The 13,346-nt window shown below is 39.1% G+C and overlaps 1 protein-coding gene across 1 annotated transcript in view; it reads right to left on the minus strand.

The window, feature by feature from the left end:
• The window catches only part of SLC9A6 (solute carrier family 9 member A6), a 54,388-nt gene that overhangs the window by 9,376 nt on the left and 31,666 nt on the right, over positions 1 to 13,346 (minus strand). The window contains exons 12-14 of the mRNA XM_045839394.1: positions 12,499 to 12,652; positions 7,095 to 7,125; positions 4,989 to 5,068 (exon numbers count right to left, since the gene is read on the minus strand). Of these exons, the coding sequence (XP_045695350.1) occupies positions 4,989 to 5,068; positions 7,095 to 7,125; positions 12,499 to 12,652 (265 nt within the window). The remainder of the gene's footprint in view (positions 1 to 4,988; positions 5,069 to 7,094; positions 7,126 to 12,498; positions 12,653 to 13,346) is intronic.

Below are 13,346 nucleotides of genomic sequence, written 5' to 3' on the forward strand. Positions count from 1 at the left end.
CATAAAAAAATACAAGGCATTGAAAAAGAAAAAAAAAACATCATTATTTACTTGTGTGTATGTACAGAAAATCAAAAAGAATCTACAATTATAAATAATAAATGAACTTAACCAGAGTGCTGGATACAAGGTCAATACCTAAAAATCAAATTGTATACCTAAAATACAACAAACAAGTAGAAAATAAAATAAAGACCATTTGCAATAGCATCAAAAATATCAAAACATCGGGATAAATCTAAGGAAGACATGTAAAACCTGTTACTGAAAACTATAAAACACTAATAAGGGAAATTAAAGCTCTAAATAAATAAAGGTTTATGGATTAGAAGACTCAATAAGATGTCAGTTCTCTCCAAATTAATTCATAGATTTAATACGAACCCTATAAAATTGACAGTGTGCATTTTTTGTGAGTGTGTGTATGAAAATCATAAGTGGCTTCTAAAATTTAGACAAAAAACACAACAGACCTAAAATAGCCAAGGCAATACTAAATAATAATAAACCTAGAGGATGTCCTCTCTTGGACAACAAGACTTGTATCAAGTATAATAAGAGAGTTTGTTAAGAATAATCTAACAATAGCCAGAGGGGAGTGGGGAGGGGACACCGGGGAGAAGGGTTTTCAGGAACTACTATAAAGGACACATGGACAAAACCAAGGGGGAGGGTGGAAGCAAGGGAGGAAGGTGGGTTTGGATGGGGTGGGGGGTGTGGTGGGGAGAAAATACAGACAACTGTAATTGAACAACAATAAAATAATTTAAATTAAAAAATCAAAGCAGAGAAAAAGTAATTTTAAAAAATAAAATTAACTTAAAAAAAAAGAGTGTGGCATTGACATAAAAATAGACAAAAAAAAAAAACAAAAAAAAAAACAGAAACAGACCCTCCCAGTTACATGGCCCAGTGATTTACAACAAAGGCTCCACTGAAATTCAGTGGATTAAAGATGGTATTTTCAATAAATACAGGGTACGGGGTAAATTGAACAACCACATAGAAAAAAAGTAAGCCCTGACCATACCTCACACCATAAGCAAATTCAAATGTGATAGCAAAAGCAATCATACTTTTAGAAGAAAACAACAAAATATCTTCATGAACTTGGGATATAAAAGATTTCTTCAGATACAAAAAGCATTAACCATAAAAGATTGATAAAATAAACCTCATTAAAATGAGGAATTTCTGTCTCAAAAGAGAGGATTAAGAACATGAAAAGGTGAGCTACATATTGGGAGATATTCACAGTACACATAACTTAACAGGGATCCCAATTCAGGAATATAGAAAGAACTTCAAATCAGTTAAACAAGACAACTCACATAATAGGCAAAAGAACTGAGCACATATGCTTCATAAAAGAGGGTATCAAAATGACCAATATGAAAGGACACTTGATTTCACTGGGTTATCAGAGAAATGCAAACTAAACTACATGAAATATCAATGCACACCTATTGAAATGGCTAAAAATGAAAAGGCTGGCAAATACCAGGTGTTAATGGAGATGTGGGACAATTGGAAGTCCCTTAACTTGCTGGCGGGGGTGTAAATCAGTTACAACTACTGTAAAAAACTGGTTGGCAATATCTATTAAAGCTAAACATTTAACTGTTTTATATTTTATGCAGAAAATGTATAGAACATTTTATGCAGGAGACACTAAACAATGTTTTGTTACATGAGAGGAAAGAAAATGTCCCAAGAGATGTGAAAGTGGCTTATACCCAAAGTGCTAATAATGGAGTCAAAACTAATGATATAATCAATAAATAATTTGAAAGAGCCAGGATCTCTCTCCCTAATGAGAGTGTTAATACCATAGATATGCAGGCATTCTTGTTTCCACACAGTAATTTAATTTTGAGTATTGTGAAAAGTGAACATAAAAATCTAGCCAACAGAATATAGTAAGTAGTAGATTCTAATAATGTGTCAAATGCATTCTTAAATATGCAAGGCTTTGATTAGAAAAGCAAAAGCAAAGAAAAATATTAAATATAGTGTACTGATTATGCTATTACAGTTGTCCTAATTCTCTCCCTTTGTCCCCCTCTACTCGGTACCCCTTCCCTCCAGTAATTCCCCCCTCTTAGTTCATGCCTATGGCTTGTGCATATAAGTTCTTTGGCTTCTCTATTTCCTATACTGTTCTTAACCTCCCCCTATCTACTTTGTACCAGCAAATCATGCTTGTTAATCCCTGCACCTTTTCCCCCATTCTCTCCCTTCCCCCTCCCAGCTGATAGCCTTCTGAATGACCTCCATACCTATGATTCTGTTCCTGTGCTGGATGTTTGCTTAGTTGTTTTTGTTTTTTTTTTTTAAAGATTCAGTTGTTGATAGTTGTGAATTTGTTCCCTTTTTAATGTTCATAGTTTTGATCTTCTTTTTCTTACATTAAGTCCCTTTAATGGCTTGGTGAGGATGAACTCCTTCAGCTTTACCTTTTCTGGGAAGCACTTTATCTGCCCTTCCATTCTAATGATAGCTTTGCTGGGTAGAGTAATCTTGGATGTGGGTCCTTGCCTTTCATCACATGCAATACTTCTTTCCAGCCCCTTCTAACCTGCAAAATTTCTTTTGAGAAATCAGCTGGTAGTCTTATGAATACTCCTTTGTAGGTAACTCTGCTTTTCTCTTGCTTCTTTTAAGATTCTCTCTTTATCTTCAACCTTAGCATTTTAATTGTGATGTGTATTGGTGTGGTCCTCTTTGGGTCCAACTTGTTTGGGACTCTCCGTGCTTCCTAGACTTGCATGTCCATTTTCTTCACCAAATTAGGGAAGCTTTGTTTCATTATTTTCTCAAATAAGTTTTCAATTTCTTGCTCTTCCTCTTCTGGCATCCCTATGACAGGAATGTTGGTACTTTCAAAGATATCCCAGAGTCTTCTTATACTATCCTCGTTTTTTTTAAACTCTTGTTTCTTCTTTCTGTTCCGGTTGAGTATTTATTTCTTCCTCATGTTCCAAGTTGTTGATTTGAATCCCAGCTTCCTTCCCTTTACTGTTGGTTACCTGTAGATTTTCTTTATTTCACTTAGTGTAACCTTTTCTTTCTTTATGCTGTTGCCATACCCAATGAGTTCTTTGAGTATCCTGATCACCAGTGTTTTGAACTCTGCATCTGATAGGTTGGCTATCTCAGTTTCATTCAGTTCTTTTTCTGGGGTTTTGTTCTGTTCTTTCATTTGGGCCATATTTCTTTGTCTCCTCAATTTGGCACCCTCCCTGTGTTTGTTTCTATGTATTAGGTAGAGCTGCTCTGACTCCCTATAAAAGGCACCTTTAAATTGTGTGGGGTGGAGCCTTAGGTAATTCAGAGTGGGGCAACCTACACTTCACCACTTTGTGGCTCTGTGCGTGGGGGGCTCCAATAGGAGACTGTGCCACTGGTGGGCTTCTGGGGGTTTGCTCGCACTCACCCCATTTCCAGTCACTTCACCCACTCCCTGTATACAACTGGCATCCATCCTGCTGTTGCCCTGAATACCAGAGTGGGTAGGTTTGCATATGTTCTAAGACCATGTGGGCCCTTTAAGTGGAATTTCCTGAAAATCTGGCAGTTTCTGCTGCTGCCCTAACCCCCAATGGTTTTTACAGCCAAAAGTTATGGGGATTTATGTTCCTGGTACTGGAACCCTGCACTGTGCACTCTGGCCTGGGGCTAGGATCGCTTGCTCCAAAGGTATCCCTTCTGACTTTTATTCACCACACATGAATGTGGGACCACCCATGCCGTTCCGCCTCCGCCACTGCCTCTCCACGCCACACGGTGTCTCCTTGCCTCTCTGCCCCATCTCTACCCCTCCTAACTTCAGGGGTGAATGTGGCCTCTTTAAATCCTTGGTTGTTGGCTTCCATAGAATTTGATTTTCTGACGGTTCTGGTTGTCATTTGTTTTGAGATTTAGTTATAATTCTTTTTGTGGTTGCATGAGGAGGCGAAGCGTGTCTACCTACATCTCCATCTTGACTGGATGTCTTGAAAAAAAATTCTATGTAGTTGTCCCTAATTTCCTTCAATGGAACAAAAACCAGGTTTTGATTCATTTACTGGTAAGTCTCAGCCTGGAAGAACTCCATGGTCCCTTTTCATAGTTCAATTTTCAAATAAATTAATTTTAATAGTGAAAAATGTTTTTTTTTTTAAGATTTTGTTTATTTCTAGAGAGGGGAAGGGAGGGAGAAAGAGAGGGAGAGAAACATCAATGTGTGGTTGCCTCTCACGTGGCCCCCACTGGGGATGTGGCCCGCAACCCAGGCATGTGCCCTGACTGGGAATCGAACCTGCAATGCTTTGGTTTGCAGCCTGCGCTCAATCCCCTGAGCTATGCCAGCCAGGGCGAAAAAATGTTTTTAAAGGCATTATCTAAAGAGGTTATAGACTGCAACATGACCCAAAACATAGCTATGAAGACAACTGTTATAATAGGACATGAAAAAAACCTGGCAAACAATGAAACACTGGCATTCTGAACAGAGGAGAGAATCTGCTAGTCTTTGGAAAGGTCAGAGAAAAAAGGCGTATCACTGACTACTGTGGTATCTAACATTACTGTGTTTTTAATCTTATTCTCATGCTTTTTCCTAAGGCAACCTTTCTTCTTTTGTTATAGGAAGCACACCGACAAGAACCAACAAATACGCTCTTCATGATTCACTAAATTAGCTAAAGGACAAGAAATATTAAAGTTTGCTCAATAAATAAACCTACATATCAAAAGAAATCAATCATAAGCACTGCTGAGCTTTCATATGCCAGCTTCTGCAATAACCAGTCACTACTGGTTTCATGGGTTTTCAAAAGAATTCATTTGGGTGGGTTTCCTTTAATAACCTTCTCTACTACACTGAAGGGGAAAGGGAATATCAAAGGGCTTATGTTCTGCTTCAGAAAGAGAATGGTCAAAACAGTTGTTCCATTAAATTGTAATTGTCTATGTCCATACTACCATTTTTTCTCAATTAAGGATACTTATGATCAAAGTTGTACCATATCCGGAAGAGCCAGGCACTCTCTGCTTTGGTAGTTCTTCTTTCATTTTCAGGAATACCCTGCAAACAAATAACAAAGAAATGAGTATATACACAAAGATAAAAACACATTTATTTAGAGTCATTTCTTGACAGTATCAGAAGTATAGATAATTATTGATGAGATATCCTCCAACATTAGAAATTTTCAAAATTGCTACTATGTTTTTAGAACACTAGAAAAATGAAAGTAAGTAGGGAAATTCCATAGTCAATCTGACTGGCTAGGAGGAAAAAAGTAACACAGCGAGTAGGCCTCTTTGAAAATAGCTTCCAGAAACATAAGTAGGGTCCTTATTTATAATTTAGCACAGTTGGTATTGGGGCACTTAGGTGGTCTGGTTCATGTCTTCTCTGTCATGAACTAGCTGGGCAAGTCCCCTTCTCTCTGCGAATCTGAGTATCTTCATGCATGCAACGTGAGTGTCAGAGAATATCAAAGGCCCTTTCTAGTATGAGTGCTCTATGGTTCCATGATTTTGGAAGAGCACAGAGTTTATATTCTGAGTTTTGGTTCTTTCCTCATCCTGTAAATAAATGAATCTTCCTTTCAATATGTATACACAATATAAAAATGTTTGAAAACACTGCATGGGCTTACAAGAGCAGAAAAACACATATTTCCTTTTACATCAGTAAGCGTAGGTTTTTGTGTCTCACTTTTTGAAGAGCAATTAATCTATAAATTTCACAATCACCTCACCACAGAAACACCCAGACACCCAACCTGCCCCCCTGAACTCCATGCTTACTATACTGTTTCTCTTTGCTTCTCAGTGGACGCTCACAATATGAAGTAAACAATATAACAAACTAAGGCACCCAAAGGGTTTTGAAGGTAAGGGGAATATGCTATTTTTTTTCTGTATGTCACAGGTGGTACTCACCAACCTGGGTCTCTCCCTGTCACTCCATTTCCATTTCTCCTCTGTGATGACAGAGGTAACAAAGCAGGTGGAGACTTATGAAATTAATGATCAAGCATTTGTCTGCTAAGCTGTACAATAACTTTATTCTTGTTTGGACACAGGGTGGAAGCATTAAGGAGCTATTACCCCCTTAGAAACTACCCAAGAAGCTCAGCATCATGGAAATTTATCCAGCCTGGTTTGCTCAGGTATTTCAAGTCCATGGAATGATACTTTAAGGTTCTTATGAAAAAAGAGGCAAGAATTTACTATATCACATATACACTCATCACTCAACAGCTAACAAAATTAGCAGTCAGGAAATGAATCTGATGAATGTTTTTTTTTCTGAACCACACCCTGAAGACAAATAGACTAGGGCCTGTTTCAGACAAGAAAAAGAATTGTGTTTTGAAAGAGATATTTCCCATCTTTAAAAATATTTCTCTGATTTCCCATCTAACATCCAGGACATAGTCACATATTCAAGCAGTGCTCAGAAACCATTAAAAAGTGGATGGAAAATGCCTGAAAAGAGTGGTTAGTCTCAAGAAGGCACTGAGTTACACTGCACTCAGTTACTGGGTTCAGGTGCAGAGGAACAACTGAGAAAGTAACACATGGAGGCAGGCAGGGAAAGGTGGGCAAGGCTGAGGTGTGGGGTAAGAAAGTGCTTTCTCCTGAGCAGGCAGGGAAGACTGGCTGAAGATTCCAAAGCTTCTAGGCAGTTCTCAAGGGCAGCTGCTGGTCATCCAATTTGAAAGTTACACAGGAAGAGCAGCTGGAAGGCTTACATCAGAGACAAGCCTTCATGCGTAAACCAAAGTGGAAAAAGGCTCTCTGTGCCCAGAGAAGTCACTTGAAAACTCAGGAGTGCTTATGGGACTACTCTTCTCTGCAGCCAAAGCCCAGGTTGGCCCACGGACATGAGAGCTGTCATCCTTGATAACCACATGCTGTTTAAAATTCAGTTGTTTCTGTTGCAGAGTAAGAAAAGCCAGGAATAATGCCAGTTAAAAACTGATGCAAATAAGACAGGATCTAAATAATGGTGGCCTGAAGTCTACAGCAGATTGTTTTCTTTCCAAACAACTGTACATTTGACAGAAATGCCAGGGACAACACAAATACATATTTACCAAATGCTCTTGGTCTGAATCAACACCAACCCTAAAGGAGAAACACAAAAGGCAAATGAGATCTTGAAGCCAAAAAAAAAAAAAGTCTATTCACATATGTATATTGTCAGGCAACTATTTTTTTCAACACAGAAACTATGGAATGGTTAATGTGTTTTTGCTTCTCTCTGGTTGTTGATTTAAATTTTTGGCTCCTGCCACTTTCCTTAGCAACAACTTGGATCTTTAGGCGAGCAGCATCTACTACTGATTCTCTTCCTGCAATCCCACTTACCAGTTTCAGAAAAATAACACTTCCTTCTCTCAATGTAAGTTCATTATAAGCAGAGTCAGGAAAAGCAGCATTATCCCCGTTACTGACAAAGAACTACTGGGTAATTCCAAAACCAAGGCCGGCACAATGCAGTTCCAGGAGGGAGTTCGTGTTTTCGGACCTCTCAGCTCTCATGGTAACATTCTGTTGTGATGGCTGAAGAGAGGATCCAATTATAGTTTTTTTTCCCCCATAGGCTAATGGATAGACATTAGCCCTGGTTCTTGATAATTCTTTTTCATCTGCTCAGAATTACTTCTTTCCATATCCCAGGGAACACCTTCACTATGAAGAAGTTCTCTTTGACTCCCCTCTATCTCCTCAACACCAGCAGCACTCACCAACTCTGTTCGTTCTTTCTGAACTGTCTCTCAGATCCTATCTCCTTTCCATTCCAATTGCTCACACTCAGGCCTCGTTCTGGCTCATGGGGTCTCTAGCAACTGGATGTAAAGTTTTCCAGCTGCAAGCTCTTTAGATTTTGCTGTCTAAAGCATAGAGCTCACTGGGTGATTCCCTTGACAAAAGACTCAGTGAGCGCTTACAACGCAGAGGGTCAAGTGTAGAGTCCTTTGTGTGCCATTCAGGATTCTCTACAAATTAGCACCCCGCCACTCCAGCCTACCTTTCCCTTTATTCTATTCTATATACTCTCTATTAGCCACACCTGTCTATTCCTCTCCTAAATCCCCGACTCTCGCCTTCATGCCTTTGCTCATGCTATTCCTTCTATCTGAAATGCACTATCCCTCATTTTTTCTACTCCTTTTTTGAGTCCCAAATGAACCATTCCATGACCCCCCTCAGGCAGAATCATTTTTCCTTTGTGCTCTTACAGCATTTTCTAGATTCTTCTGTAACACTGAGCAGAGTATAGTTATTTACCTGTCAGTCTCTCCAAATAGACCGTGCACATTTTGAGGGCAAAGGCCACGTCTCAATTCTTTCCTGTATCCCCAGGGTCTAGCACAGTACCTGACACACAATAGGTGCTCAAATGTTTACCAATTAAGGTCACTGCTATAGGCAACAAAGAAAAAGTAGCACTGTGAGAAGCTGTAGCAGTAGCGACGCAGAATACCAATAACACTGAAGGAAGGAAAATGATACAAGCTCTCATCTAAAAGGCAACTGAATTATGGTCAAGTATTTGAAATCAGATAAGTATGACCAGATTTATAATTCCAAGAAAGGTTTGTTTCCTCTTTGTTAAAATGGCCAGAAGCTGTTCTGTATCTTCTTAGCCATACTGAGTTCTAACCACATTTGTGCATCTACAGTGACACCTAGTGGTCTGAGGGAGAGCCCATTTATAATGGAACACTATTGGAAGCCAATTCAATGTAATAAACTTTTAGAGAGCACTTACTATCTGTCTGGCATTGAGCTAGGCACAGGGCAGAGCAATGAATTAGACATGGCTCCTGCCATCAAGGAGCTCAGAGACTGGTGGGAGAAACAGTCACAACGAGAGCATAATCCCCAGGGGCATTGCAATCAGAGCGAGCTGGGTTCAGTCTGGCCTCAGCTCCTTTCTAGCTGTGTGAACTTGGTCAACTTATGTAGCCCAATAAACTGTGATTTTTAGCACCTGGAAAATGGGGCCAATGTCCATCAGACAGAGTTGCTGCAAGGATGAAATAAGAAAAATGTATCTCAAAATTTTAAAAGAGTGTCTAGTACATCATTGACATGAAGCGGTAGCTCTTACAACAATTTTATTATCACAAGGCTAATTGAATCAATGCTGTAATAAGGATACCCAATGTTATGCACATGGAAGAGTGGTTCCCATACAAAAGAAGAGGGCAGAAAGGAGGAGGCACTTGAGCTGTGTCATTTCTTGGGGGTGAAAGAAAATTCCAGGCAGAGGAACAATAGGAGCAAATGCTTAAAGGCAGAGAAGTGCAAAATATGTGTGGTAAATGACAGGGAGCCAAATGTGACTGTCATAAACTATGAAAGGGTGTAGGAATAGCTAAATGGCTGGCTCTAAGTCACTGAGGATCCATTGTCCCCACAACAGCTGGAGTGATCCTACAAAATAATCATGTCACTCCTTTGCTTTAAAATCTTACAAAATTTCCAACTGGATTTTAAAATCCAAACTCATTATCATATCCTACAAGACCTGAAAGCAGGGGTCCATAAACTATGGCCCACAGGCCACATCTGGTGCACCTCTTGTTTCTGTGAATAAAGCCTTGTTGGAATACAACCACACGGACTGATTTATGTGTGGTCTGTGGGGCTGTCACGCTAGAATTGAGCAGCTGAGACAGAGACCATATGGCCTGCAAAGCCTAAACTAGTTAAGTTACTATCTGCCCCTTTACTGGACCTATTTGCCAGCCTCTGCCCCTATAGGATTTTGTCCAACTCATTTTCTACCTATCCTTCAATCACTACGAGTATATTCTAGTTATGTGGGCTTTTGTTTCTGTTCGTTAAAGAGGTCAACTTTGTTCCTGCCTCGTGGACTTTGCACTTGCTTTCCCTTCTGCCTGGACGGCTCTTCTCACTCACTGTTTAACTGGCAACACCCTGTCCTTCAAGTAGACTGAGCTTAAATGTAACTTGAGACATAGAGAGAAAGAGAGAGAGACACCTCTCTTGACCTCTACCTATAAAATATGTTTGACCCCCAATCATTATCATGGTAACTTATTTCTCATCATAGCATTTAATATCATCTAAAATTGTCATTTTCATTTGATTATTAGTTTATTGTCTGTCTTCTCCCACTGAAGTATAGACTTCATGAAACCAGGGACTTTTTCTGTCTTATTACTACCACTGTATCTCCCTAGAGCAGGGTCTCAACCTTCACATTACTGACATTCAGGCCCAGACCATTTTCTGTTGTGGGTTGCTCTGTGCACTGTAGGGCATTTAGCTTAAAAAGGGTAAAGGGCTTGCTCACAATCACAGAATTAGTAAAGGAAGGAGCAAAACTCAAAATTAGTGAACAAGAACTCAAAGTCAAGTCTAAGTCTGCATTAATCTTAAACTTTAAGTACTTATTATCAGCCTCCTCAAAACTATACTAGACAAACTGGGAGTTGAGAAGTAAAACTTAAATTCCAGTCTCTCTTTGCAGATGCCAAAAAACAAACAAACAAACAAAAAACCCAAAACAAAAACAACAATAAGCCTGACTGGTTGGGGCTCAGTGAGTTGGGTGTCATCCCACAAACGAAAAGGTCACTGGTTCAATTCCCAGTCAGGGCACATGCCTCAGTTGCAGGCCAGGTCCCTGGTTGGAGGTGTGCGACAGGCAATCAATTGATGATTCTCTCACACATCGATGTTTCACTCCCTCTCTTTCTCCCTCCTCTCCCTCTCTCTAAAAATAAATACATAAAATCTTAAAAAAGGAAAAACAAGAGTTAACTGAAGACTGCAAAGTAATATATATATAATTAAGTGCCAGACTAGGCTACAGCACAGGCAAGATGGGGGCCAAAAGCTTGCAAAGCTGGTGAGGTAAACTCAGGTTTCTGTGAGTAGGAGATTTTGTGGGGGTGTTTTGGGTAGGGTAAGTGTGGATATTTTGTTTGGTTTGTGTGGAGGGCAGTTAGAGAAGAGAACTGATTTTACTTAAACACTGAGGCTCTAGTTAAGGGTATTATTTTTCCAAAATCCTTACATTTAATTTTGCTTTTCTTAGAATAAGGAAGAGTCTTTACTTACAAGCTCTTGAGAAATGAAGTTGTTTAATCCTTCCAAAATTTACCACCCTCATTTTTTGATAAGGTTCCTCTGTCCACCATTTAAATGTCTATATGGCCTTGAACAACTTAGAAAAATATTAAGGCTCTATTTCCTCACTTATTTAGATAAATGTGCAAAATGCTCTTAGCACAATGCCCAGCACATAGTAGGTATGCTGAACAAATGCCAGATCCTTCCTGAAGTAATAATCACAGTTATACAACCATTACTCTTGTGTATTTTTTGATAATATACAGTAACAACACAGACATTGTAAGAAAGGGATTTGAAGAGTAAAGTGAGATAAAGACCATAGTGAATACATTCAAAGTGTGATTTAGGGCTGGCTGGTCTTTAGAATGTTAAAAGAAAGGCATAATAAAATGAGAAAATGGAGAACAGACTCTATAAAATGTGAAATGTTGTTTTCTCTAAGGCACCCTACACATTCTGGAAACTCAGTAGCTCTTAAGTTCTATGAAGTTTCAGCCAAACACAGAACTAAAATGTACAAAGGCTTTAGCAACAGAGGCTGCTGTATCCATAGAAACAATGTGGAACTCTTGCGATGGAAGGGAGCTTTCCAACTGAATACATTAATGAGTGTGCATCTAAGATACACAGTCTCGCAATCTCAACCTTGGATTTTCAGATCCGAAACTGTGCTGATCATAAAGATGAGAAATAATGACAATGTTTAATATTGTTTAGGATTGGGATTAACAGAACTGTCTCACATGCTGCAGGAGAAAAATTTCGATCGAATCTGGTGATATGGATCAAAAGCCTTAAACACATGCATATTCTTTGCTCAAACAATTCCTCTTCAAGGAACACATTGTAAGGAAATAATGAAACAAATGCACAGTGACATGTGCGTTTACAAATGTTCACACTGTTAACAGTAACAGTACAAATGTTCACACTGTTAATGGTAATAGTAATAGCAGAATCCTCAAATGCTAATGGCAATAGCAAACTTCTGGGACACAAAAGTCCAAAGGTAGAGATTTGGTTAAATAAATCATGGCACAGACAGCCATTAAAATAATGTTTACTAACAAAAGTGCCCATGCTGTAATACATCTAAAAATCAGTTCACAGGAGTACCTGTAGAATTGCCCCTTTTTGTTAAAAAATATATATACAATGCATAGCAAGGGGTCAGAAAAAACATCCCTCAAAGTGCTAACAACAGTTTTTATTTTTCTTTTGCCTATTTTTCATTTTTCTGTACTACATGCTATAGTTTTTTAAAGGAAAACATTAAGATCTGTCATTATAGATTTGTCAAAGCTTAAACTTTTCTCATGCTTAAAAGAAAAATAACCTGAACTACAATGTAATATTACAGTGAAGTCCCCAATCACCACTTACCTTATATGTAAGCATGACAGCATGGGAGTGGTGCCGCCACCAAATACCCACACAGTAAAAAACACAATCAGAAGTGTGGTGCTGAACATCATTTGCCGTGCGTAAGTGGCAGTATCTCTAATGGCCAAGGCAAATGCCATTGCACCACGAAGGCCTAAAAGGGAATGGAAGAATCCTTCAGTAACTCATTACCAATGAGAACTTCACAAATTCAGAGAAATAAGGCATTCTGAGAACTTAAGACAGCCATGAACAAATACATATGTCAATGTACATAAGTAGGTAAAAATAAATGGAAAGAGAATTAGTAGACTACACTGACATACATTGATCTTTTAAAATTTTTGAAGGAATTAATTTTTTTCACTTAATTTCATTTCTTTGTGGTTCTATGACAGCTGTCCCAGGTTTTCCCTCATGGCTCTCCACTGCCCTGCCCACCCCTGAGTAAAATCCATTCTTTTTGGTGTATAGTTCCATGAGTTGTGACAAATGCATACAGGTGTGTGACCATTAACACAAACTGCACACAGAATAGTTTCATTACCCCCCGCAAATTCCTTTGTTTAACCTCTTTTTAGTCCAGTCTCTCTGTCATCCTGCCAAATCCCTGGCATCATTCATCTGTTCTCCATCACCATGCTTTTGTCTGAGAATGTCACATACATGGAATCATACAGTATGTGCCTTTTTGAGACTAGCTTCTTTCACTCAGCATAATGCCCCCGAGGTTCATCCATGTTGGTGTGTGTACCGGCAGTTTGTTCCTTGTAGTGCTAAGAAGCATTCCATGGCTTGGGGGTGTCTCAGTTTGCTTACTCCGTCACCCACTGGAACAGACAACTGGG

The sequence above is a fragment of the Phyllostomus hastatus genome, unplaced genomic scaffold (genome assembly GCF_019186645.2).
Source record: "Phyllostomus hastatus isolate PE091 unplaced genomic scaffold, TTU_PhHast_1.1 phas_contig_30, whole genome shotgun sequence".
NCBI lineage: Eukaryota > Metazoa > Chordata > Mammalia > Chiroptera > Phyllostomidae > Phyllostomus > Phyllostomus hastatus.